General features: G+C 50.0%; 1 protein-coding gene across 8 annotated transcripts in view; it reads left to right on the forward strand.

Annotated features, from left to right (window-relative positions):
• Window positions 1-1,295: 1,295 nt before the first annotated feature.
• MVB12B (multivesicular body subunit 12B) overlaps window positions 1,296-27,624 on the forward strand; it is a 56,685-nt gene continuing 30,356 nt past the window's right edge. For 3 of the 8 annotated variants that reach the window (XR_014616673.1, XR_014616674.1, XM_084219936.1), the window contains exons 1-6: window positions 1,538-1,712; window positions 7,166-7,288; window positions 11,982-12,089; window positions 15,114-15,210; window positions 17,961-18,090; window positions 18,378-18,500. Coding sequence is in view for 6 of the 8 variants with exons in the window: in XM_084219936.1 (XP_084076062.1) it covers window positions 1,650-1,712; window positions 7,166-7,288; window positions 11,982-12,089; window positions 15,114-15,210; window positions 17,961-18,090; window positions 18,378-18,500 (644 nt within the window). In the remaining 2 variants the exon portion in view is untranslated. Of the gene's footprint in view, window positions 1,366-1,535; window positions 1,713-4,376; window positions 6,120-7,165; window positions 7,289-11,981; window positions 12,090-15,113; window positions 15,211-17,960; window positions 18,091-18,377; window positions 18,501-27,624 lie in introns of those variants that run through there. The other 5 variants (XM_084219939.1, XM_084219940.1, XM_084219941.1 and 2 more) reach the window with 5 other exon arrangements.

Consider the following 27,624-nt stretch of genomic DNA (forward strand, 5'->3'; position numbering starts at 1 on the left):
AGGTGAGAAAAGAACAGGCTGAACAGAACTCCTCAAAAGATGGCCAAATCTTTTGTGGGGGAGGAGAAAAAAAAAAAAAAGGGAATTAGTATTTTAGTTAAGAGCAGAATATCAGACAAGGAAACACCCTGTGACCATGGAGATGGACCCTCTGATTAGTCAATGGGAGCAAATTTGGGTGTCTGACAGCCTTCTCCTCTTCTAAGTCACAAAGACAGGTTCCCCACACAAAGAAAACTCTGGCGTCATGAGAAACAGAGTAAACCAGCTCTATAAAGGATGGGGGATACCATCTGCTCCGAGGGAATGACTGAATAATGCCTGATAGGAGCTTTCAGGATGGCTTGCGACTTGACCATTAACAAAAAATTCACCAAGCTGTTCTTAACTCTTTGGTATTGTAGTTTTCACCGTTATCTTCACAGCATCTCTTGCTGCACTTCACACACATCATTTCTCGGCCTCTCACAAAGGGGAACAGGGTTCTGCCCTTCTTTTTAATTCACATACACATTAACGTGTTTCCTTCCCTCCCTTATTTAGTTCTTCACCCCAGGATTTTTTTTCTTTTGCTTTAGATTAGCAGCCCCTATTCTCTGTCTGGCCCCGGAGGCCGCTGATGTCAGCCCCCACACCCATCTCGCGGCTCTCCAGACGATTGTTGTTGACCTTGCCTCAGGTAAGGTGCTCAAAAGGCAGCGCAGGACAGCTGCAGGATTGGTTCGTGTAACGATGGCTATGGACCATGCTGCTGTCCCACGAGCTGCTGCGATTCACATCATCTGCTAATTCACTGAGTGCGTTGTCAGCCTCAACACTGACACGTGTTGAGGTTGAGCAGAACCAGACCTTTGCAGACCCTCTGTTCAGGATGTTTTCTGTGCTGTGAGCGGACCCGAAGGCTGCTGGACACCCAGCCAGCCGGGCAAAGCCTGACTACTTTGGGCCAGATCTTGGTTTTCCAGGCCACGGTGAAACATCAAATATCTTAATGAATTGAAGGTAGGTGTTGAAACTGCTCATCCCTCCCAACCCCAGGGAATTCTTGAGAAGATAACCAGCTTATTTGACACCATTTGCCCTTCTTCTCGAGGCAGCCCGTTTCAGAAGTAAGCAGGAGGTTACATTGTCCAAATCACAATTATTCACCCATTTGCACCCGGCACCTCCGGTGTACTCCGGGTCGGGGAAGCTGCTCGGAGCTCGGCCGGGCACTGCCCTGCTCCCGAGGAAGGGCGGTTCGGGCGAGGTGTGGCTCCGGGCGCCGCGGGGCCGCGGCGGGGCCGAGCCCGGTGCCCGGGGGCGCGGGCGGGGCCGGGCCGGGCCGGGCGGAGCGGCGGGCGGCAGCGCAGCGCGGCAGCCGCGGTGAGTGTCCCGAGGGACGGGCCGGGCCGGGCCGCGGGGCTGGGGCGGGGGGCGCGGGGCGGCGCGGGGGCCGGGCCGGGCGGGGCGGGATCCGGGCCCTGCGCGCCGCGGTCCGGCCGCGGTGGGCGCGGAGCGGCGGCGCCGGAGCCCGAGCCCCGGGCCTGGGCCTGCCCGGCGTCTGCTCCGCTCCGCTCCCCGCCCCGCGCCGCTCCGCCCGGGCCCGCAGGCCGCTCCCCCGCCGCCGCTCCTCCCGCCGGGCCGCGCCGCGCCGGCTCCGCCGGGCGATGAGGAGCTGCTTCTGCCTGCGCCGGGGGAGCCGCGACCCGCCGCCCGCCGCACGGGCAACAGTTAAGTGTCCCTGCAGCCGCCGCGGCCGGGCCGGGCCGGGCCCGCCGCCTCCCGCAGCCCCTGCGGGCCGGCCCGGCGCGGCGGGAGGAGGCGGGGGCGCTCACACGGCCGCGGCGCCGGGCGGGGCGGGCGGGCTGAGCCCGGGCCGGGGCCTGCCGGGCGCCGCCGGGGGCTGTCGCGGCCGGCTGTCGCGGGGACCTCGCGCTTGGGCCGGGGCTAGAGCGCCCCGGGGCCTCCGTGAGACCCGGCGGTTCCTCCGAGGCTGGGGTAGCTGCAGGAACGGCCTCGGGTACCAGCCTCGGGGTACAGCCCCGGTGACCTTGACCTGCTCCGGCATTTATTGTAAATTCTTCTTGATGGCGGGTAGAGGAATTAACGAAACCCTCTCTGTTCCATGTGGTCTTTTGCTGCGTTTGTAGCACGGGCCTACCTGACTGCCCGTTTCTTACCTGTGTCAGTGCGTGGCTGGAGGTGTGGCACTGGCTGACTTCTTACATACAGCCTGGCTGCAGCAGCGACGCAGAGCTGCCTGTGTCTTAAGTACGCGCGCCTTGCATCATGGAGGCTTACAAGCTTTCTCGGAGGTTTCTGGAGCTATTTTCAAAGGTCCACCAGTCTTCAGTGTTGTCTGCAGGTTCCCAGAGCTGGGTCATTTTCCGTTTGGTCATAGTAACACTGAAACCAGACAGGCTGGGTATCAGCAGGTGTGTAGCTGCTCAGGCTAAAGCTTTGGTTTCTCCATTTTGTATTTTATTTTAACTGAGTGAGAACGTGCTCAGCTATTCTTTAAGGAGCCTGTGTATTGTGCAGCAGGTTGGCAGTGTCATCCCTATAATTTTTAGCTGATATGGCCTTCCGTTCTAGACGAAGGCATAACTTGACTTCTGGAGGTGTGAGATGAAACAGACAACATCTGACTCTTGTACCATGTGCATCACTGACAAAGCGAATCCCAGGCTTAAAGGTGCTGGTAGCCCCCAGGGACCTGTTCATACGTCTGCCAACTGAACTGAATGTCATTTCAGTTTTGCTGTCCTGGTGCATGGTCATCCGTGTATGGAAACCTATTTTGATTCAAAACAGGACACTTCAGAAATGTGTGTCCGTAGTTAGAAGCGCTGTGAAGCAATACAGGGTCTCGATTTTGCTCATTCTGTCACTTAAGTTCCTGTTTCCATCCCATTCAGTCACAAAGTGTAGATTTTGCAGCTGGTGCAGGGCAACTGTCTCCTAAGGGAGCCTGTGTGCAGTGGTGATTCCAGGCATGCCTTCGATGGTGGTGAAACGTGAAACTGAAATTCTTCCTGTTTGTGATGGTTGCCTCCAAGGCCCGCTGCTGATGGCCACTGCGGGTTCCTGTTTTCCTGCTGGAGACGGTGCCGCGTTCCATGAGCAGAAGCAGAAGGCTGGCTGGGCCGTGTGCGGTGCGGAGAGCCGCGCGCCGTGCCGGCAGTGCCTTCCTGCAGGCGTGGGGGACAGCCTCTGAGCACCGTGCCTGCTGGGTTTATGGGACCATTTCCCACAGACTGCGGAGACGCAGTGAGGTAGTTGGGTTTTTTTCCAGTTTTGCCTTAGCTCGTACTTTTCTGCCTGTGGGAAGAGCAAGCCAATGTCAAAGTGCAGGGCTTGTAGTTGGAGGAAGAAACAATAACACCATTCTCCATCTAGGTCCCTGGCTATTTAACTTCAGAGCTTGACCCGCTTTGCTGGCAGCATGGTGTTTCTGTAGCAAACTCATTGAAAGACCTGATCTGGTCATGTACCCACCAGCTCTTGAACTTGCTGAACTTGTTGAAAAGGAACACTGAGAGCAGAAAATGGTCTAGAAACTCACAATAACGCATTCATTTCTGAAAGTGGGTTCTTCTGCTGTGTATGTGTCCCAGCCAGAGCCCCAGCAGTGTGTGTGGTCAGTCACCTCAGTGGAGCCAGCAGAAAAGTATGCCTAGGATAAACTTAAAAAGGCAGATGAGCTAACAAGGAAATGGGACAGAACAAGCAAAAAGGCTATAAACAGACAAACTTGGCAGTGCTGGCAGACAGGGTGGTGTGTGTGACTGTGGGCATGGGTTGTGGGAAGAAGGCTGTGCCAGAAACCAGTGGAGTCCCAGAAGGCCTCTGCTACAGCTGGGCATCAAGATCCCAGGGACACTGTGCCTCCTGTCTTGAGCATGTCTGGTTCGAGGGTTGGGAAGCATTCGGGATAGAGCCAGCAGCATGGTGGCTGCTTGTCCAGGAGTGCATCCTGTCCATCTTGCCCTGCAGCCATCCCACCCTGCTCTGCTGCGTGCTGCTTGGGGCTGGTGCCGCCAGGATGCACAGGGATTTTCTCCTTGAAAACACATTCTTTCCCCACTGGCTTTGTCTGGGCAGCCCTGCAGTGTTCTGAAGCTTCTTCCTGCCCCAGAGCTCACATCCGGCTTCCTTTGGCTGCTGGGGTGTGCTGGGGACTGGATGTGGCCCCACAGCTGAGAGCAACTTCCAGGGAGCATGCTCCCAGCTAATGGGAAAAATGTTCTTCTCATTGTTTTGGCCTGTTCCTGGAATAGCCCTGCAGTGAGCGGGCGGGCACAAGCAGCTTACTGCAGGATGCTGAGAGCCATATCCTGGGCTGAGTTCTGGGCTACTGTGATGGTAGCTGGGCATGCAGGTCAAATTCACGTTGCTAAAGAGAATTAAAGTAACAAGCTGCCTACTAGAGGTATTTATAGAATCCTGCTCCTTAGTTTAATCTCCTCTTTGCCTGTTTATTTTTTCATTTTTAAGTTAAAAGGTTCAGTAGAAGAGAAACCAAACTTTGTTGATGCTCTCACGGAGAAGTGCAGTGTAATTAATGATCTGCGCGATTGCCCAGCCAGAGACTCCCCTCTGAGCTGTGCAGAGTTCACAGAAACATTTACCCCAGTGTGCAACTGACTTCTGCTGCTCCATGTCTGTTCCAGATGCGACGTCAGTGCCGCCTGCCCTGCACAGCAGGCAGCTGCCCAGCGACTGCAGAGCCTGTCTGTGCGGGGCAGAGCCCTGTGTGGCAGAGCCTGGCCGTGCTGCAGTGGCCACAGCAGGTTTGCTTGCCGGGCAGGTGCTGTGCCTGCCGTCCCTGTCGGCTGCAGGCAGGGGCAGAGGAAGGTGCTGGGCTCTCTGGGCAGGGGCAGCTCGTGCCCTTGCTGCGGCAGGTGCTGCTCGGGGCCCCGTGCCGGTGCTGTGCCGCGTTACCCCGCGGCGTTCACCGCGGCCGGGCGGGCAGCCCCACGCCCAGCGCTGCCGCCATAGAGGGGCTTTGTGTGAGCCGGCACAAAGTGAGGATTGATGCCGTTTCCCCTCCCCCTGCGTGCGAGCAGGGCTGCAAATGGCGCCCACAAAGGTGCCCTTCTTCCCTGGCTGCGGACAGGGTGCCAGCAGGCTGAAGGGGGGCACCACGCTGCGGGTTGGAGCACCCACCCCTCCTTCTGTGCTGGTGTCAGGGACCCCCTCGTCCTCAGCCTTGCCCAGGCTGAGCTGGCAGCTGCTCAGGTTCCTGCTGGGGCAGCTGGGCCTCCCTCCACAGGCCCCAGCATGGTGAGACACGGCCTGGGCAGCGCTCAGCAGCAGGCACTTCATCAGGGCACATTTGTGGGGGCCAGAGGCACCGTGTGAGCAGACCTGCTTCCCTGCAGTGCTGCTGCAGCTGGGTGGGAGCCTGCCGTGTGGTGTTCTTAACACGCTGGGGAATATCATCACTTACCGGGATTTCAGTTCAAAATGGCCTAAGAGAAGCTTACATCAGCATTCATTACCTCCCAGCTCCTCCCAATATGTAGTAAGAAGTCACCACACTATTGAGTGACTTGAAGTTTCAGAAAACATTCATGAAGAACAGATTGTAAGCTCTTGGTTAAATTCACGTTATGTTTCTTCCATGATGTATGTTTGAGGTTCTGCATTATTTGTGAAGCTTCTGGATGAGCTGTGGGGTGGCACACACATTGGCACAGGGCTGTCATGGCTGTGCCAGTGCCTCCAGCATTCCTGTAGCAGCGTCCTGTGCTCCTCGCCCACCCCGAGGACAGGGAGCCTGCTGGGGCTCAGGCTGCACTTGCCGTCATGCTCGAAGGTTTGAGCTGCTGTGGGAGTGAAGAGGGTTCACTTTGCTCTGTGTGCTGGATACGTGTCCAGCACACTGGCGCTAAAGCAGACCTCTCTCCTGTTTGGTTCATCAGCAATAGTGCTTGCTCCACCACTGGTCACTAGCACCTGTTTTGGACTCCTCAAGTAGTCTGGCTGTTCATGTGACATTATTATTATTTACTTAGGGCCCAGACTTGCTCTTTTTTATTGCCTGCAGCACGATGTTTGTTCAGACTGGGCATTGTGAAGTGTAAACCCAATTCCACTGGCACCAGTACTCACCTCTACCTTTTCTAGAAGCAGTAAGTAACCAGACATCTAAATGGCCTAGAAATGCTGGGGTTTGATTGCTCTGAGGAGGGAATTGAATTAGGCAGCTCTGGTTCACGGCTTGTCTGGCTGTGCAGCAGTGATGCTTGTTTACACAAAGCTCTGTCCTTTGTCTTGGGGTGCGTGGGGGGTGGTTTCCTGGGGCATTCCTGCCTGAAAGCCAGAGAAGACTGGCTTTTACTGGCTGTCTCTGCAGGAGATCACATGCTGAGGCAGTGGCACCTTTACCCATCCTTCACCTCGGTTGTTTCAGCCCCTTTCTTGTCCTCTCCTCCTGCTTTCTGCAGCAGCATCCCTCCAAAATTAGTTGGTCTTTCCTGCTTCTGTCCTTTTTGCATATCTCCCTCCCTTGACGTTCTCGGTGACGTGTCTCTTCTGGAAGATGCTCGGGCCTCCTCAAGGCCTCTCTGCTTTGTGCCAGCCCACCCTGTGCTTCCTCTGTGTTCCCTGGTGTTGGGGCTCCCTGCAGCCAGTGCGGTTCTGCATCCAGCGCCAGAGACATCTGTGCTGCTCCTTGAAATCAGTCTGGCTGACGGGGGTGTGATGGGACTGAGGACTCAAGGGGAACCCCCAGCATGTCTTAACACCCACAGTGGATGGGGAACCTCCCCCTAAAGCCATTAGGAGCAGATTTCTAGCTGTTTAAAATGACAGAGCTGCTTCAACCAGCCTGGCTTGGGGATGAAATTTGTTCTCTTTTTGGAAGACAAGGGATTAAACTTTGGTTTTCCTGTCATTGCTGGATGGAGACCAGCCCATGGAAGCAACAAAATGAGTCTCAGAGGCTCGCAGCCCAAATTTCAAACCTATTTGGCATTGCAAAGTAATGCCTACAAGTATACCCTCTTATCAAAAGCAAAGTGCAGAAGGTGTGTCTGGCTTAATCCTGTGTTTACCTTGGCCGTCTGTGGTGTGTCAGCACAGGCACTGTGGCATGCATGTGTGCTCTTGGTTCTCTGGCTTCTGCTGGGGTGTGGTGCCCAGCAGGCAGCCCTTTAATTTTGCTCCTTTCTTCCAGGACCAGTCCATGATGCCTGAGGTGCGGGACCTCTCGGATGCCTTGCCCGAGCTGCCGATGGATCCCATCACCGGCGTCGGCGTGCTGGCATCCCGCAGCCGAGCACCCACTGGATATGATGTTGTAAGTAGAGCTGTTTGAGCTGCTGCACTTAATGCTTTGGTTCTGCACTAATGAGCCTTTACTGTGTTGGGAGCAGCATCTCTTCCAGAGAGAACATGCCTTTGAACTGTGCTGTGAGGAGTCATTTGGTAGTCAGCTGCCCACCTTTCGGCCCACAGCACTTAGTGCTTTCCTTCAGCAGAGGGTTGTGGGTGCAAATATGCTACTTCATCTTTGCCACTCCAGAGGAGCTTAGTTTCCTGGAGAAGGGGTTTACTGAAACAGCTGGCCACTATAGCAAGCAAATTTAATAATCCTAGTAACATTCATCCTAAAGGAGTCCTAAGTATTGTACAAATTATATCTCTAAATAAATGGATCCTGCATCAGCTGTTTAATCCCACATATCAGCACTGCGCAGTGATGATGAGAAGCTCTGGAAAGGGAATCAAAGAGTTTTGCATCCAGCTGAAATTGCAAGGATGATTTTGACAGACAGAATGCAAACCTCTAAACTAAGATTTGGCAGGAGACTGGCAGCAGGAAAAGGCAGCTGGATACAGTGTAGATGAATGTGTGAACGGGGAGGTTGCTGTTCAACAGCTGCTTGTTCCTTGGATTAGTTGCTGTGTAACCAACAGCAGGATGTTTCAGCAGGATCAGTGTCCTAAACTGTGGAATATAAAATACTGACCTTGCAGAGATCTAGAGAAAGATTTGGTCTGTAGTTCATCTGCTCGCCTTTCTATGTATCCTGCTCCAGCCACACAACACAGCTTGTGTGGTAGGAGTGGAAGCCAGCTGACTTGAGGCTTTGCTCACACCTCTCCAGCTCTGGATGATTTCATGCCTTGTTCAGTGTGAAGAAACAAAATGGATCAGGCTGAAGTAAGGACACAAGGGGGGCATTGTGAAAAGGCTCCTTAAAGACCTGGGAGGTTTTTACATTTACTGTGTTTTTCCAAGTGCTCATTACCTGTGTGAGCCAGGCTGTGTAATTAGCTGCTTGCCCTGATAAAGAAGCACGGGACAGTGTGAGACTTCTGATAACAGAATTGCATTTTGCCTAAATGGCCGGGCAGAGAGCACGCTCACCCCAGATAGCCTGCCTGTGGCTTAATGGGGAGTTGCAGCGCTAAGGCAGTTTAAACTAAACAAGATAAAAGAGTCTTCCTGTGGCGTAATCCAATTATGGTGGTGGTGTAATGCTGGTGAATGTGGGTCGCTGTCTCCTCAGGGCACAGTGAGGAGCTGCCTTTGCTCTGGCTCTGCTGCCTCCCTGTCTGTTCCCAAGGAGCACTGTCTGCCCTTGGAGCAGGCGTGGGGCAGTGCCTGCTGTGTGCTGTCCTTCCCCCAGCACTGCTGCCACGTCAGCTTACCACGTCAGCTTACGCCCCCAGCAGTGTGCCTGGGTGCTGCCAGCCCCCCTTGGTGTCCTGTCCCCTGTGCAGTACCTGCTGTCGAGGGGCCATGCTGGGTGCCACACTGATGTGACAGGGGACAGTGGCACGCATGAGTGTGCTGCTCTTGCCTGGGTGTTTGTGAAGGTGGCTGGTCTGTGAGTCAGTGCACCGGAGCATTGTGTGATGTGCTGGGTTGCCACTTCTCCATGACTTCTCTGGAACCTGGTCTGGCCCCCCAAAAGCGTGAAGCTGAATGCACAAGCACAGTGCTCAGCGCAGCAGAGAAATTGTGTTCTGAGACATGGGCGATGTGCAGCCCTGGGTGGTCTTGGGGTCTGTGTTTCTGCAGGTATGCAATTTCCCTAATGAGGCACTGATAGCAGATTGCTGTAAAGCCTTGAGGAAGGCAGCTGTGGCAGCTGCATCCCAGAAGTGTGCTCCGTAGAGTCCTCATAGTAAGAGGTGCACACTGCACCCTAGAAAGGAGAGCCACACTCATCTTTTGGGAAGCATTAACAGCAGTGTTTCTTGGGATGTTGTAGTCCCCTTAGGGATCCAATGGCTTTGTGTGTCACTACTGCATCTTGCAGCATTCAGTTCTACAGGTGGATTCAGAGTTGCATGGGGAAGTATTTTCTCATGCAGTTACACTGATGGTTTCAAGTTTTGCAATGAAGTAACCGACTCTTTCTGAGACACGGTTGTTATTTATAGGTTTTACCAGTTTCCCTTTTATTTTTAACCTCCTCCAATTAACAACTTCATTTTCCCTTTTATTCTCTTTTAAAGAAGTCTCCAGGAGCATGGGTTCTTCATCCCAGGTGTAAATTAAATGCCTATAGATGTCCAGGTCCATTTCCCAGGGTAACATGGAGGCCCAGGGCTCGGCCTACTGCCCAGCTGGAGATGGCAGGTGGCCGTGCCTGGGGAGATGTCTCGGCAATTGGGACAGAGGTCTTTTTTCTCTGAAGTACTTTAGTTACTCCGTCATCTCTATTGCCTTTGTGTCTGCTTAGAAAACAAATGCACTATTGGCACTTGGAACAACTGGCCAGCTAAAGCACCAAAGACTTGATTTTGCCAAAATATACAGAGTGTCTGAACTTAGATTCCTGAAAATCCAACCAAACTGGCAAGACTGAGTGGGTGGGTTGGAGAGGTGGGAGGCAGGAGCCTGGGACAGGAAGGAGGTGTGGTTCCTGCGCAGCTGTGTTCTTTGCTGCAGGCTGAACACCAGCTCCATGGTGGGGTTTGCTCTGGGGCAGTGCCTGAGCAAGCTGCAGACCCAGCAGGAACAGCCCTGACTTTGCCAGAGGGGCAGATCACGCTGTGGGGCAGGCGGTTTAAAGGACCCGCTTGCCAAAGACCTGACTGTGGTGCAGTAACCCCACCCTGAATGCTGTGCAGCAGGTAGATCACCCTGCATGTACTGGGGGGTCACACCTTAGAGGGTGTCACTCTGCTGAGTCCCTGTTTGTAGCACACAGTGAGGAGTGTCTCCCCCCGCCTCATGAGGAGAAGGACCGTTCCTTGTGCCCATGCCAGGTGCCGGATCCTCTGTCTCGCACGTTCCTTGCCTCTCAGCCAAGGAGAGACTGGGCAAGCTGGGGCTCTAGGGTGCCTGTCCTGCTGGCCTGGTCTGCTGTGGCCTTTCCCACTTGGCTCCTGTCCTGGGGGCATGCTGATCAGGCACAGCTCTGCTTTGAGATTTGCTGGGGCTTCTCCTTGCTTGCAGGAGCCCAGCAGGTGATGCAAGAAGTTTCTGTTTATATGGCTCTGTTTTCTCTCCCCGTGAGTTTTCTGACAAGTTCATTCATGCTTACATTCTCCTGGCTTGGAGTTCAAGCTAACCATCCCTATATGCCAGCAGTTTTCCCAAACAGACTGTTTCCTGAATATCTTTCCACCAGGACTGATTTACCCATCACGGAGGAAGATGCATGTAGATTTTACATATTCCTAAATTATCTGTTCAGAAAAGATTTGAATTCAAAGAATTCAAAAAAAGCAAAAAATTTTGCCGAAATCCTATTCTAAAATGTGTCTGTTTAAAAATCAGGCATGTTTCTTTGTGGAGCCTGAACACAAAAGCTGTGTGTGCTGTACAATGGCTTGGCCTGAGCTGGGCCTTGTGAGCAGCAGTTGCCAAACTTCAGGGAGCAGTGAGTGCACTTTGCTGCTTTGATCAGGCTGTCTCTTTATCTGCTGCACTCAGGGTAACTGGAGGCCTTGGCAGCACACAGCTCTGGCGTCCTGTGCCCGGCGCAGTCTCCTCAACTAAACATGGTGCAAAGGTGACAAGTGTCAGCTCTTTGTTACCAGGCCACTCTGGGGCCAAGGGCTCACTCGGTGTGATTTCAAGAGCCGCCGTGGAGCAGTTTGCCCCATCTGAGAGGCATTAGGCAGAAGTTCAGCTTCTGTGGAGCTTCAGACCATGCTGGAGCCTCCTGTTGGAGACACCAGTTGGTTGTTAGTCTGATGGGGCAGTCTTGTTTCTTCTACCCTTCTTGTGTTTGCCTTCTTGCCTCCTCTCTTCCTCAACAAAAAACATTTTGGGGCCAGGGCTCTTACCAGCTTGCTCTGTGTGTAGTGAGTGCTCAGCTACTGAGAGTAGAGCCCTTCCCCAGTGCATGGTGCTGCCTCCTGCCCACTCCTTGAATCAGCTGGAAGTGAGATTTTCTCCTGCACATCATGCTGTCTCTCCTGTGGAGAGTCCAGGGACTGTTTCCTTACCCAGCACTGTCGTGTGGTATCAGTTTGGCTGGATGTGGGGTTGCCTTGGAGAGGGACATTTGTGGGGAGTGTCCTCACATACAGCCCTGCTGCTAAAACCCACCAGTGACCGGGGATTCCCCAACCTGCTTGGAAGCAGCTTTTTGACCTGGGAGCCAGAATTCCTTCATGGCTTTCCATGAAAATCATCCTGAGATGGGTCAATTTTTCTGCTGTCTCCACAGACTCACAGCTCGCCCGGTGTGCCCTTGTGTGCAGGGTGGTAATGAATGCCTCAATGTGCTGACTTTTCCAAACTATTGTTTGGAGACTGTAACTGAAGTTGCAGTTTCCTCATTAGAGTAGCCTTTGTCAGAGCATCTTTAATCAAGGGTCTCCTGAGAGAGAGCATTTTTAGAACTTCTTTTTATACCTCCTCATGAAAGTTCTTTGCACTGCACCTTGCAAAGAAACTAATGAGATGCTGTGAAAGTTTGGGCTGCTGTTAATTAGGAGAGGTCTGAGGAAGAAGTACTGTACATGTATTAACTTTATCGTAGCTCACATGTCTCCTCTCTCCCCCTGTCTCTTCTTTGCAGGTTGCACAAACAGCAGATGGCTTGGATGCTGACCTGTGGAAAGATGGCTTGTTTAAATCCAAGGTCACACGGTACCTGTGCTTCACCAGATCATTTTCGAAAGAGAATGTAAGTCTATTTGTTGAGTGTCTGTGTGATTTGCATCTGTGCTGGTATGTGCTTACCCATATGATGATTCATTTTATGGAGCCAATTATAATTCAAGCAGGCGTTCTGCTGAGTTCGGGTGAGTAAGGAGGCAAAGTGCAATGGCAGAATATTTGCATTTTGTGTGTGTTTCTCATGGAAAGAAATTGCTGACAAAATCTTCTGCAATAAAAGAAGCACAAAAGGGAATGTTTGCATTTTAGCAGCCTCTCACCCTCATTACCTGGTGCAGCAATGGGTGCTGCAGACTCATGGTCCTGATTGATGTCTAACCCAAATTCCTCAAGAAACAGACTATGTAGGTAGTGGTGGTGGAGGAAACGTTGGTTTCTCAATCCAGGGGCATCACAGATATTTTATTGCAGGAGTAGCTTGCTTGCTTTGTTGGTTTTGGTGCTGATTCTTGAAAATGTGCCCACGTTGTGCATATGCTACCACATTCTTGTAATCTGGTCTGACTATTAAGTATGAGTTACTTCGTGATTAGCAGCAGTTGTCTGCCCACACTCTCTGTGGAGGAGAGGAGACTGTGTGCAGCAAGAGCTTCATGCATTCTGCTGTGGTTTTGGTTGAGGCTACTGTGAAAACTTTCTTTTTTCTGGAGGAACTATTGACTTCTGCAATGAATGCACTCCATCTAGTGGGTAATCCTGCTTTTGGTCGCGCTTTGGATATTCTCGGCCACTCAACTGGCAGGGTCTGGAAGTACCATTTTGTACTTGTGCTTTCACTGTGACAGGAACAGAAAAGTGATGGCAGCTTCAGGGGCTGCTCACAGGTCCCGGCAGTAGAGCTGGGGTTGCCAGTTCCCACCATTTGGCCTTTACTCCATCCGCTTCCCTGCCTGTGTCTAGATTAAAGTAAAACTGCAGAGCTATGGGAAATATCACTTCCTGGGGTGGATGGACAATAATTGTGCTTTTCATCCTGAAGTATGTGCAGTTGCAAGAATAGCAGCCCTGGAATAGTCAGGAAGGCTATTAAATAGATTTGTGCTGATTTGAGTATTAGGTTTATCGGTGGCTGCCTAAAATTTGAACTTGTCAGAAATAATTACAGGACAGGAGTAGCTGCTGGCTGCAGAGATGGTGTAAATACGCTCAGGTGGTGCCTGTTGGACTTCTGGCAGGAACCTGGGGGTCACCATGGTTTGAGAGTACTTTCTTCGTTTTGATGAGGCATAAATTAAAGCAAAAGTTTCCCCTTCCCTCAGTCCTCTTGACCACATGGGATATATGATGTGCTTCCCTGTTGGGGGCATCTGGGGGCTAAGGGGCCTCAGTTCCCTCATCAGGGAGGAAGGGAGGTGAGAGGCTCCTCCTTCTCCCCTGGACACTGATGTGTTGCTCTTTGGGTTGGTTACCATTCGGGCATTCCTGTTATGTTGATCAAAAGGCTGGGAACTCTTTTCTCCTGAAGAACAATGTTGTAGTTAGTAGAGTTAATGCACTTCAGGTATCTGGGTTAGAGCAGAGTCGGTCTGCAGTGCCTGTTTAGCAGAATCATCCTTGTCAGCAGTTTACAGCACCTGACATTGCTGTATCTGAGTGTGGGGTGGCCCTGCATGGTGGCTCTCACAGCTGCGGGGCTTTGTCCCCTTTTCTGCTGTGCACCTGGCAGAGCTGACTCCCGGGGTTCCAGCAGCTAACGAGCTCTTTGGGGACGCCTCTCTACCTGTCTGCTGCTGATTGAGGACTGGTTGGTGGCTTAGCAGAAAGTTGCCGCTGATGTAACACAGACAGCTTAAATAAATAAAACATGAAAGATGAATCAGCAGCAACTGCTTTGTCTGCTGTTTGCTGTGCCAGGACCATGTTAAGTGACACATTCAGGCTTGGCAGCATCCAGCATTGCTTGCTCCAAGATGCCCTGGAACTCGTGGTCAGAGGCGTGTGGGGGCTGCCTGTCTTTGGCCTCTTCATGTGAGCAGGGGATGTGTGCCGCACTTGTGTCTGGTGGGACAGGGCTGCAGGTCTGCTCACCCTTCTGGTGAGGAGCTGACCATTAAATGCAGGACCTCCCAAAAATAAACTCACACCTGACCTCCCCTTATTTCAGAACCTGCAAATATAAATATTTTGTAAGAAGTTCGGTGAAATAATCAGGGAGTACAGGTTTGTCTGAAAAACTCTTGCCAGATAAAAACGAAAGGAGGTACTTTGCAACCAGTAATAGTAAAACTCAGTGACACAGTTTCATAGCTTGGGATTAAAATTTAATTGTGCTGTGTTGTGTTTCTGTTTATAGAGGCTGTGCAGTACCTCAAATGTGTTCTTTCATATGTGACCCCAGATTATTGGCTGCAGTGCTGGTTTTATTGAAAACCGCAAAGAAAATCTGGTCTCTAAACCATTGTGGAGGCTGTCACTCTGAATTGGGCTCTGAGCTCTTCAAGCCTTGATTAATAGGACAAGGCATGAGTTCAGAATTCATATGGACTCTAAATGAAGTTTGTTGTTCCAAATGGCCTGTGCTTCTGGAGCGCACTGCCTTTGGAGCTAGAACCCTGTCTATTCAGTACTGATTAGCTAATGCGTGTAATAACTTTGGCTCTGCGTGCATAAGCCATCATCCTGTAATGCTTTTCGCTGTTACTGTCGTGGAAATGTCATGTTGCTCTTGTAAATGTAGAGTGTGTAAGAACTGAGGGAACCTGCTCAGTGGATGGCTTGGTGAAAGTAGTACTTCAGGCTGCTGTGCCTACAAGGGGAAGAATTGGCTGTGCTTCCAAAGATCTGGAAATATGGCAGTGGATGAGGTGTTAGAATTTTAAATGCTGAAAGTTGTCTGGTATCTCATAGTCAGTCATTATTTGGTTCCTGTTGAGAGGACGCATGCAAGGGTTGCCTTGGTACATTCTTACCATTTCTAAAGCTCTGGTCAGATGCAATGACAAGGCATCTCAGGCTTCAGCAGGTGGGAAGATCTGGGGTTTAATTTGTGGTGACATTGTCATAATCAACTGTTTCTTGTCTCTCTCCAAAGAGTCATTTAGGCAACGTCTTGGTCGACATGAAGCTCATTGATATCAAGGACACTTTACCTGTAGGCTTCATGCCCATCCAGGAGACCATTGATACACGTAAGTTGGCATCTGTTCCTCGGTCCCACTCTGCCAGTGCTTGTGTGGACAGGCAGAGGAGAGCTGTGTCCCAGGCAGAGGGTTGCTCCCAGCACTTCTGCTCTCTGGGGTGGCATGTGCACTTTTAGAGGCAGCTCTGGGCTGCAGTAAAACAGCCTTTGGTTTTCTTGTCCTCCTCAGGCTGTTTAATGGGGCCGCCTGTCTGTCTTCACTCACCTGCTAGAGTCCCATATCTCTGGGGCAGGAAGGGAGAGTTTCCTTTTTCAGTTTGAAGAGTGGACTGGGCCTAGCAGGAGCAGAGCTGCTGTGCCAAGGGGTGTTCAGAAATGCACTGAAAGGAAGGGGGTGTGTGTTTGTGCCCTCCCACTGTACATCTCCTGCTGTGGGAGAACGGGGGCTCCTGTCCTGCCGGCAACTGAGGGATGTCAGGTATGTTAGTGCTGGCTGACACAAGGCACGAGTGCAGTGTCCAGGGGGAATATCATTCTCATTTCTGCAAGGTAGAATTGCTTCGCTGCAACATGCAAGTGAGCAGTTCCCAAACAGTGTGTTCAGCTCCCCTGGGACGTGTGCCAGCAGCAGCTGGAGCCACGTCTGGTGGCTCCACTGAGGGCATTGGGCTGGCAGGGGACAAGCCCCATGGGAGTGGAGTGTGAGAGGATGGCAGGAGTGGTGCTGGTGCCCGGCATGCAACTGCTCGTCACAGAGGGGCTGGTCCCAGTGTATGTCAGTGATGAAATCCAGCCGAGGGGTTACATCAACCTGCTTTGCAGGGAATCATTCCTCTGGGGCTGCAGCGCATGAGGATGGTTTTTCAGTCACTGTCATCTGGTTCTGACTGGAACCTGTGGCCTGGAAGTGAAAGGTCTTCCAGGTCACTCTCTGCTTCTGGAAAATTCTTGGGCATTTGTGGTATGAGGTAGAATTGTTGGCTTATCCTGCTGACCCCTGGGAGTGCTGGACCTTACTGTGCTGCTTCAACTTCTGTGAAAGTCCTGGTGGAAAGGTGGAAGGGGGCTTTGCCATTAGTTTGAAATGCATTGGGTTGTGACTGTGACAGTCTTTAACGCAGAGGCACTGCCTGTACTAAGGAAGTGGTGTGAAAGACAACGTAGACAGAAGCAAGTACTCAGCTTTGTACTTGCAGAGAAAGTCAAATAAGAGGCACTAATTTTGTTCAAAGTTAGATTTATGGTTACAGGTGTCTCTGTGCTCCTCTCAAAATGGCAGCTGACTTGCAGTTAATACATTTAATACAGTACTCTTTAGTAGGTCTTGAGAAGATTTTCAGAAGCTTTAAATCCTAGACTCCTAAAACGAGTTTTAGGCACTTCAAACAGAAGCCCTACTTTTTCAAAGCAGGGGAAGACTAGACTTCAGGGATGCAGGTATTTACCATCTTTAAAAACACCACTGTAACTGCAAGCTGCATGCACAGATGCTCTATTGGCACACCTCACACTGTCTGTATGGTTATTTGTGCTAGGGCAGCAGCACATTTCAGAGGCTGGAATGGATTACTGTTTCTCAAGGTGTGGATTATGAAACAGGAGGAGCCTATGGAGACAGGGCTGCTTGCCATCTGTTGAAGTGACAGCATATTTTAAGTTGGGAGATATTTGTTCACATTAAGATGAAGGGTTTTTATTTTGCAGGCACTTGTTTGTAGTTGTTTCCAGATTTTCATTCAGCGTCTGCTCTTTAGATTTTCAGTATATCAGTAGACTTCTGTCCTGCTTTCCAAGTGCCTGCATCCAAACAGGAACCTCACCCTGCTCACCCTGAGACTCCTTAGGGTGAGATGGAGCATTGTTTTCCAAGCACTGCAAATCTGTGTCTGTGTGCCAGTGCCAGCTGTGGTCACAGACAGCACCAGCGCTGGTTGTGGGTTGTGGATTTTGTCTGTGTGCTGGTAAACAGCCTGAAGAGCTGTGAATTCATTATACAGATAAGCCTTAACTCTGATGGGCTTGAGTTTTTCGTGATGGATAACATGGAAACAATTGCTCTGTGACACGTAGCAGAAAGGGCTGTGCAGTGCATTCATCCACCCTCAGCGCACAGGTCAGAGCAGCACACCTGCCTCGTGGGAGGTTCTGCCACGTACTGCTTTGTGAATTTGGTTTGTCCTTGTAAAGAACCAGGGCAAACATGGTGGGAGTATAATTTCTGTGCCTGCTGACTTGATCAGGAGATGTCACTAACACTTGGGATGTGTGAGATTGGGACAGACAGCTCTTGCACTCAGCCTCTCTGCATGGCAGGCTCTGCCTGCTCCTCCTCACAGTGGGTTGGAAGTGGCTGGTTGGAAGTACATAGCAGAATGAACTGACTGGTTGTATCAGAAGCTTCCAGGTACATTCCTAGAGGCAGTGCTTGTGGGAGGAATGTTTAGATATGGCTGTCCAGGCCAGTGAGGCATGCAGTACTGGGGAAGAGCAAGGGAGTGCGAGAGGCAGGCAGAACTGGCAGAGTCACCTGCTGTTCTGTTCTGTGGGGCAGCACTGGGCACACGTGGGAGCTGATCTCTGCAGCAGGTAGGAGGAGATCTTGATATTGCAGTGCCAAGAGCACATCTGATAGAACATTCCCCTCTGAATGGCACTGCACTGACTGGTTTGTTGACATATGTCTGTTCTTTGGCACCAGTTCTGCCATAATTACCTGCCTAGTACCTGGAGAGACTGTAAATAACATTTATACTCTAATCTTGCATAAAACCCACCCTGTGTCCTGGGTTGTTTTTGCAGAAGAAGTAGCTTTCAGAAAGAAGAGGCTGTGCATTAAATTCATCCCTCGAGATTCTACAGAGGCAGCGATCTGCGATATCCGAATCCTGGGGAGATCCAAGCAAGCCCCTCCTCAGTACACGTTCATAGGGTAAGTACCCCTCACTCTGAAGCTGTTGTCAGGAATGCAGTTATACCAAAGCAAGGGCCCTGTGCTCCTGTAATTACCAAGTAGTAGCTTGTAAGGGGAGAAGCTTATCATTAGAAAAGTCCACGTAAGTAGAAGTGTTACTGAGTTTGATGTAGGAGTTAACTCACCCCTGCTTTTCTTTTAATTACCCTTGTTCTCACTGACCAAGGTGTTGGTGAAACACGTCAGTGCCCGATGCTGGTGCGTGTGTGCAGCATCAGCACCGGTGCTGTGTGTTGCTTTCCCAGGGAGCTGAACAGCATGGGTATCTGGTATCGGATGGGCAGAGTGCCGCGCAACCACGACTCCGCACAGCCTGCGGCTCCTCCCGCCCAAGCACCGGCTTCAACGCCCGCTCCCAACCTGCCAAGGTAGGTTTTCTGCATTCCAGCTCCTTCTGCTTGATGCTGCATGTCTTGTGGTTACTCACCTTGCCTGGGAAACCAAGACCAGGGTGCTGCATCGGCATGGAATGATTGTGTCACAATCTGATAAGGGAACGGGCTGTTCGTTGAAGTATTTGCCTGCTGGAAGTTCCTTTGCCTGTTGTTGTGTAAGGAAAAATGGGTGAAGAAGCCAGAAGAAAGGAAATGCCTGCAGAGGAAGGGAAACAGCAGACTGTACCTTTCTTTTGCTTTAAACTATGCAGGATATTGTGACTTCCAACATATACATGTTGGAAGGGTGAGCCAGAGCTGCAGCCCGGCTGATTGTTCTCCTTAACCAGAGGGAAGGAGAAGTGTCTCTGCAGACTTCAGAAGGGAAACAGGTTTTGCTCATCTCCAGGATCAGTCTGTTCATGGTTTGAAGTGCTGGTTCTTGGTTTTTTATTTTCTTGAACTCAGTTACTGAGCTCCAGTTATGCAGCTGACATGAGTGCGCACAGCAGCCTGCTCATCTTGTGGTGTCTGATGGGAGCAGCACTGCTGGGCAGTGGTGTCTGTCCAGGCTGTTCCCCCTGTGTTACTGGAAATATTTCTGTGTGTGTATCAACGGATATTCTGGTGTGTAGACTTTCATATACCAGTAGTGCTGTACTGACAGCTTACTTGCTGGATTTCTCTGGACAAAGAGATGTTGTTAAACAACAAACCAGCCCAGACAGTGACGAAACGGAGAACTTTGCACTCCTGACATTCACTCTGAAAGCACAGCACCCAGTGTGAATTGTGCTCCTGCTGCTGAGGCTCACAGACTGGGCCAGGCTGTTGCCAGGGGACAGCACATTCTCCTCGGGTCCCTTGGTGCTTTTGCCTATTGTGTGTACATGTATTTTTGCACTAGGCATTTTCTACACTGCAGATACTTTACAACATTACAGTAGCTAGTGAGAGCTGGAATTTCAAAGGAAGTAGAGAGGAGTTCCAAGGCCCAGTTTGTGTACAAAGGTCATTATATCACATGGGTGGAAATTGCTTGAGTCCTTTAGAATCTTGATTTACAGGTCATTTCAGAGTTATGCTTTTAAACTGCTGTAGCATGTTCCCCAGAAAGCTATCAGGTACCTCCTTAAGGCAGGTGTGTACATTTGAGCCTTCACCCATGACCCAGACTGAAATCCACGGTTCTGTGGTGGCTCTTTGAGCTTTCCAAAGCATTTGGGTGTTTCTTTCACTGAGAGTTTTGCTTGGTAAGCTGCCATGCCCTGGCACAGTGCTTGCTGTCAGGTGTACTGCAGGCAGACATGCTGTCATGCTTCTCAGAGATGGAGGCAAAAGAGATGAAAAGCCAGCAGTTTTCTAGAGATTCCAGCCTGTCCCACTAGGACCTGAGATGTTATTCTGAAGCTCTGCTGGACATAAGCTAGATGCCAGCCCAGGCTGTGGAAGATCAGAGAGAAAGATGTCTTGATTTCACAGATCTTAATTTTCATTCTGCAAAGAGTTCTGTCTGGGCAGATTTCCACAATAAAGAAAAAAAAAATTATCATAGCACAAGAATGTCAAAGACAGAGCTTAATCACTGAATGTGGAAGGGTCACTTCATAGCTGACCAGGGAAGGCTGCAGAGCAGTGTCAGAGCTGTTGGGAACAGGGCCGAAATTAGAGCTCAAAGCATCAGTGACAGTCTGAAAAGAAGTGTTTACAAGGCTTATATATTTTATAACCTCTTGTTGTGCAGTTTATGGTTTACAATGGCTGCAAGGAAATTGGATCAGTTTTGTTTTACTTGCCAAATAAAGCAAATGTCAAAATAGTCAATATAAAATGTATTCTAATTTGGCTGAGTTAAACCAGCCAGTATGCAGTGGAATAATTGAATGTTACATTAATGCCTTGTAGTAAAACCCACCTGTCTGTAGCCAGCTCCACTCTCACACCCTACGTGTGATTTACAGGTAACTTTTACACCACCAGCCTGATCATTCAAAGCATCTTTCATGTCTGTTTTTTTACTTTGGTTATTTATTATCCAATATATTTTTTAAGAAATAGAAATGTATATAAAGGTGCATCCTGCAAATATTTAATTATTACAGGGAACAGAGACAACTTGAAGGCCTTTTCTAACACTGTCAGCAATGTGGTGAGTTACTCAACACAGTGTTTGTGAAAGATTGTAGTCACAAGTGATCTCTTATTTTCATGTCACCATAGAGAGAGGAGATTATACTGGCAGCGAGTTTGCTGGTTTTTTCCATGTGGATATATCCTGATAGGAATAGCAGTGGGTTGTTCTGAAGCTGCCTCAGTAGTGAGGAAGCACTGGTGAGCAATGCTGCATGGAGCACTGTGGAGAGTCTGCTGTTGGGCTGGTCAGGTATCTCAGCTGCTCTCTTCAGTTGTGTCTGCATTTAGAATAATTCTGAATCAAGAGGGAGCTTCAGAACAATTGCTAACACTGGATATAAACTAAACCCCTATGTACAACTAAACCTAAAATGGAAGGAGTTTTTACTGTGGGATATGTTTTTTCTGCACTAGCCCCTCTGCTCTGTGGTGTAAGGTGCTGATGGCAGTGGATGGTGGCCATCACAGAGTTGTCATGTAACAGAGGTGTGAGCTCCACAGGTCGGTGCCCATCAGCAGTGCTGCTTCTGCGTGTCACAGGCTTATGGCTCACAGTCAGGGCTGCACAAGGGGAGGCTTTGTTTGATAGTTGTTCTGGCCTTCATATGGTATTTTTCAGCCATTTCCTCTCCTTCGTGTTTTCTTCTACAGGCATCTGGCTCAGTGGCCTCCAACAGCAGCCCTGGCAGGCCCGCTGAGGGTGGTGTGCTGTGCTCTGGAGCGTGGCCGTGCCAGTGTGCGGCTCACCAAGTGCTTCACTGTCTTTTCTCTCCAACTCTTGGAACAGCTTCTTGGCACTAATAGCAGTCTGAAGAAATGCTCTTGCAGGTTCCCATCCTGCTGCTGAAGGATGGCTTTTGTAGGCTTGAGTTATGTGAAGGAGCTTGATGTAACTTCGCTCAGTACCTCTGCTCTGTGCGCGAGGGTTGTGCTGCATGGCAGCAGCATTTTGGGGAGCAGGGTGTAATCCTCCCCCAAAGGAGGCGGTGGTAACAGGTAACTCACCTGAGTTTTGGCACACTTTTGCTTCACCCAGCCTATGCATCCACGATTGCCAGACCCCAGCAGGGTCTCAGGGCTCAGCTCTGCCACAGCTCAGGCTCTGTTGGGTTTATGGGTGATGTTCTCCTCTTGGAGTCTGGTTCCAGTGTTTTGGAAGCAAGTCCCTGACTGCTGTGATTATGCACAGAGCCATTCTGCCTCGCAGCTGCCTGCGTGGTGGCTCCATCCCTGCTGTGGTGCTCCGTGAGCCCAGCTGGCTCCTGTGGCTTGGGAGCAGTTCAGCATCCCTCCTCAAGGTGCAGCAGGAGCCTGTGCCACTGTCACTTGAGCAGCCCGCTCAGAGTTCGTCAGCTGCAAGCAGGATGTCAGTCAGCGCTGTCGAAGTGTGTTTTACAGTGACAGCCATAATTGCACTTAACTTTTTGTGTGGATGTTATCAATCTGTGACGGATACTTTGGGGAAAGGAGCACTCTGATTGCAGATGATGTGTCACAGGCATTTAATCTTCCTCTTGGAGAGACCAGGATTCAGTCACCACTTTCACTTGTTGGTGTGAGGTTTTGGAAACGTAGATTTGCACTGACCCTGGAATCGTTCAGTCGTTTGGTTTGTGAGGCTGTCATCTGGAAGGTTAATGATTTACCTGGAGAGGGAAGAGCTGGCTGCAGTCCACTTGCATTTGGGTGATGTGTCAGTGCAGCAGTCGGTGTACAGGTTCAGAAGGGCAGAGCTCCTCCAGCTGCCTTCCCGGGATGTCTGGCAGCAGGGACTCTGTACCCCCTTGGCTGGTCCCACGGCAGCTGTGGCTCCCTGCTTCCCTCCCTGCTCGGAGCAGGGCAGTGTGAGCTACCAAGTGCTCAGGGCTCTGAGCGCTGCTCTGCCAGAGCACTGCCCCAGGGAAGTGCAGCTCTGGCTTTGATACACAAATAGCAATTGCTCTACCTAAACACCTGGAATAAGAGCAAGATGTGTGCATTTTCCTTCTGAGCTCCCAGTTACCTTTTCACTAGTTAAGCTGGCCCCTCCTTAGGAAAAGGGAACAATTTGTTCCTGTTCTCCGCTCCCAGTGGAGCTTCATGTTGAAGAATGTAGGAATTTCTTTGCTAGGCAGAGAAGCCTGATTTTTCAGATTGATTTATTAGCAGGGTTTGAAATTGGTGGTATAAGCTTGGGAAGTGATCAGTCTGTGGCTTTCTGCTGCAGGCTGATGATGTGCAATCGAGGCAGGTCATAAAGCAACCCCAACAAGCCAGTGTGGAGACCCAAGCTGGGGCTGGGATGCACCAACCTGACTCTGCAGTGTGGTAATGGAAGGGAAGCCTTCTGCCTTTCCTATTTTTTAAGTAGCTACCCTATTATTTAGAAATAGCTATAATAATTTATTTAAGTCATTTAAAATAGATTTTTATGAGGCATCTGTAAGGGAAAGGGTTCCAGGGCTTCAATGCTGTTCTGCTGTGTTGTAGAGAAAGGCCAAATCCTGAGAAAGCTGCCATTGCACAGGGGCAGCCACTGCTGGTGGCGTGAGGGCCAGAATGCCTACACAGAGTAGTGGGGTTCTGCCCTAAATCCCTCCCTTAAAACCACCTTCTGACTTGCAACTAATTGTAAAATCATTTGCATTGGAAAATACCTATAAGATCAAGTTAAAAAGTAGTTACCAATTATTCTATTTTGAAAATATTATGTGGCTTGAATGCTCAAATCACTTGCATCATGAAACACAGCACAACATTCCTATTTTGAAATTGCTTGCTTACCAAAAGCCAAGGATGTCATGAGGGCTGAGGTCGCATCTCAGCAGTGATGGGTTGAAAATGCTGTGAGACTGAAACAGTAAGTTGGAGCCTGGACGGAGTGTTTCCATGGATCCTCTCTGGTGAGGGTGGTGAGGAACAAAATGTAAGGATGAAATGCCCATGATGTGTTTAGGCTGTGCAGATCTGAACATGATGGTTGGGGTGGGTGAGGGGGGCTGGCACATGTTTCTCCAGAGTCTGGTTCCCATAAAGGATTTGTTATGAAACAGCACTGACTGTGTGGCTTGCGTCCAGCTCAGCTGGATGAAGACGTGCAAAAATTGGGCACAGTCCAGTGTGTTTTAGTGGTAGAAAATGATGATTAGGAAAAAATGTTTAAACAGTAGGGTTGGTTTCCAGGCACAAGAGTCCTTTGCAACAGCTGAGAAGGAAAGCCATGAACTGTAATTAGAAGGAGCCTGATGGATTTGGCCAATTTTGAGAATGCATTGAAAAATTTGTGGAGTGTTCTGAGTGAAGAGGCTTCAATCTTAGAGTAATTTTTCTTTATAGAGAGTCCTCTTCCTGCTATAGCAGTATTTCTGGAGGCATGTTTTCTTTGGGGCATAGCATAGGGTTGTTAAGTCCAAACCGGAGGTATCCATTTGGAGAAGCTGTGCTCTAGGTTGTTAAATAAGCCCTGCAGGGAAACTGAGCTTTTTTCCCCTAAAACTTGTGTGTTGTCTGCTATTTAATATGATCTCTGCCACTGCTGATTTGTAATCTGTGCTTTCACCCTGAAATGCATGTGGTTGTGTTCAGATATTTCCTTTAAATCAATCACTTTCACCATTTTCCAAAACACTTCTTGAGTTTATTGCTTTTAGTAAAGTGTTTGGACTGTCATTATTTATTACTGGCAAAGTGCTGACAATGTGCTCTTCCCAAATGAGTCTTTATGTGGAATATTTGTTTAACAGGTTTTGCAGGGAAAGCGTGGGTGTTCCTGCAGGCCAGGCTGTGCCTGCAGCCCTGCAGGGCAGAGGGGTCTGCCTGGGCAGCACCACTGTCCCCAGCAAGGGGCTCTGCATCTGCCCTGGGAGCCTGGGCTGTGCTGCGCTGATTAATTGGGCAGAATTTAAACTCCTAACCCAGGAAGCTTACACCACGTGTAATTTATCTTTCTGGAGTATTTCTGCTGTTTGGCAATTTTTCCCTACTGCTTCATTATCTGAAAACTCCTGACTCTGGAGAGCAGCTCGTGAAGGATGTGGAAGCCGCATGCTTGCCGCCGCAGCCTCCCGAGACACGGCGCTGCTCAGCTGAGACAGCCACTTCATAAGCACTTCATGCTTGCAGTGCCAGGTCTCAGCTCTTTGATGCAGCCTCTGCCTGTAAGGATTTAATGGGCTGCAGCTCAGATTTCCAAGCGGCGTAAATTAAACTTGTTGGGGTTTTTTCTATTGTTTGGCAGCTGCTCTGTCCTAGTTACTCAATTGCTCTGATCTGAGTTAATCCCCATGTAGAGGAAGCTGCGGGAGCTTCTTTCTGCATTAGGCCTTTGATTTTGGGTTGCTGGTCTGAGCAGACCACGTGCCCTCGTGAGCATCGCTGGGGCCGTGCGTTCGGGCAGCGGCCGCTCCTGCTGGAGAGGGGGCTCAGCACCGTGTCCCGTGGGGTGCAGGCCCCTGGGGAGGGGCTGCCAGAGGCACCCGCTGGGCCCTCCTCCCTTCGTGCAGCTGGGAAAGCTGAGCAGGGACATCTGAATGTGGAAAGAATCGCTCACTCCCTTTTTCATTCTCTCCTGCCATTGGGCTTTTATAAATTCTGAATCTGGCACCCCAGTTCTCACTGATTCTTAGGAAACAGGATATTTTAGTAGCTTGGAATGAGATGAAATGCTTACAAAGCCCATATGTTGCTTGTTTTAGGGAAAGGGTCAGGGAGGTTTTAAAAAGTATTTAAATATTTGGTTTACACGATTAGAATAGATTGTCTGGAATGAAGTCCATTACCCGAGGTGATTCTTGCCTCGTAGTTTAGGTTTTCATTGCAGCTCTTTGGAGTATGAGGTAGGTGTTCTGGCATCTCAGTGCCCCAGCACAGTCAAAGTTAAGGGCTGTGAAGAAATGCTGTAGCTGGGATCTAGCCAGTGCTGGAACCACAGGTACCTGCTGTGGCGGTGGCTGCGAGCTGCTGCCCGGGACTGCCTCCTGCTAGAGGGTGGTTGCCAAGTCCTCTGGTGCCAGTTCATAGAACCCCAGCAGCTTCTTTCTCAGAAATGCGCCTCAGGTCTTCATAAGCAAGGCTTCCGTGTTGGATTGTATTTCTTGAGAACTACAGTCTGATATTCACTCATTTTAGATGTGTTTTCAGCTTTCTACAGCTTGAAATGTAATTGTTCCGTTCTCCATTTTTCATGAGGAATGATCTTTGCATGATCATTGTTTATGAAAAGTAAGGTTGTTTTTTTGAGTTTTTTTTCTTTTTTTTGGAAAGGTATTCCCATGAGGTTTTGCAGCACTGTTCTGAAGGTTGTTGTGAAAAAATCAAACTTTGCTGCCTGATGGTTCACATGCTGCTCTGGGTGTCACACTTCTACCACCCAGTCTGTCACTGCTGGGTCCAAAGCCCAACTTACCAATTGGGTTTTTGCTGTAGATTGTTGATATTTTTGTATGAATTATGAAGCATCCTTTGATATCTGGCACTTCCCCTTGTGATCCTCTGCTCTGTTTTATGAGTACTTGCCCCCTCACTTCAAAAGCAGTTCATCACCTTCCTGCAGACAGTTCTTAATAACAGGTTTGGAACTGTCAGGCATTCCTGGGCCTGTTTTATGTGAGTTTCTCTCCGAAAATGTTCAAAAAGTGGCCATAATGTGCACAGACCTCAAATCCCCTTTGCCTGCACATGAGGGATCCCCTCATCACATGCTGACTTGTTCTAGGATTTGCTGAATAAAAGAGCAACTGAAGTGAAGAGGGTGATTAAACTTGCTCTAAATTGTCTTGAAATTATCGTCTGCTGGGGAAAAATAGGTTTGGTGTTGGAGCAGTGCTGGAGCAGCAGGGTTTGACTCCAGCTGTGCAGGGGAAGGCTGGAGCCCTGGGCCTGGCCTTGCCAGGACTTGTCCGTCCTCCCAGTGCACCAAACTGCCTCGCTGCTCATCTTTGGGGAGGAGCAAAGCTGCTTCTGGTGACAGTTCAAAAGGCAGGTAATTGGCATGGGGATAGTCTCTGCGAGTTGCCATTCCTTAACGTCAGAGAGTCACTAAAGTACTAATAATTACTGTTAATATCTTTCAGTGGAAACTTTCTGAGTAAACGAGTGCTGGTTGAGGCAGCATTTAACGGCCGCTGCTGGCATGATCAGAATGCAAATAAGTGTTATTAGCCTAATGATTTTGCTGTCACCACGGTGTGCAGCAGTAGTGCTGTGAATATGTCATGCAGTACCCGTGAATTTGGAAAGTGTGTCAAAACACAACTTCAATTAGTTTGCTCTAATTATGACTCTAGAGAGTTCATAAGTATATCACTCCTCATTAAAAGAGATTTTCTTATATGGATTAATACAGCACATAGAGGGGCGTTTGAGCGATTGGAGGCAGGGCTGTGCAGAGGGAGGGTGCCTATGGGGTACTGGAGGTACGGCAGGTCTGGAGCAGCACTGGGGTCCAGCCCCACCCCAGGAGCTCCTGGTGCAGGGCCAGGGCTGGGAAACCTCCCAGGCAGGAGCAGGTGACTGTGCCAGGTCAGCTGTGGGCAGCAAGAGCCTGGTAGGTGCTTCTGGGCAGGCTCTTCAATTAAAAATAACCAAACCAACAACAAGCCCCAAACAAAAAAAGCCCTGGAAGGAGCCACACTTGATGCTGAAATAGAGATACAGCCCAAAAGGTTTGTCCTGGCAAAGGTCAAGGAGCACAAGCAGTCAGAAGCAAAAGCCTGTGCCAGCCTGGTCTCTCCAGAGAGGCCCTTTGGGATGTCTGTTCCCCTTTCCCAGGATATTTGTAGTGCATTTTGCATCCTGCCTTGTCACACTGCGTCGTCATATTCCAGCTTTGCAGAACAGGAGGAGATAGTTGTGCTCACAGGTGAGCAGTTGAGTAAGGGTTAAAGTAGTAATTGTTTAAATCTTTTAGGCTTTCCTCCCAGTTCTGTGATAATTTGATGAAGAACTTCACCCTAATTAAATATTCAAATTAGGAATAAGTGTCAATATGGCTTCCTGGTGCCTGGAA

Source organism: Fringilla coelebs (assembly GCF_963513975.1).
Source record: "Fringilla coelebs genome assembly, chromosome: 21".
NCBI lineage: Eukaryota > Metazoa > Chordata > Aves > Passeriformes > Fringillidae > Fringilla > Fringilla coelebs.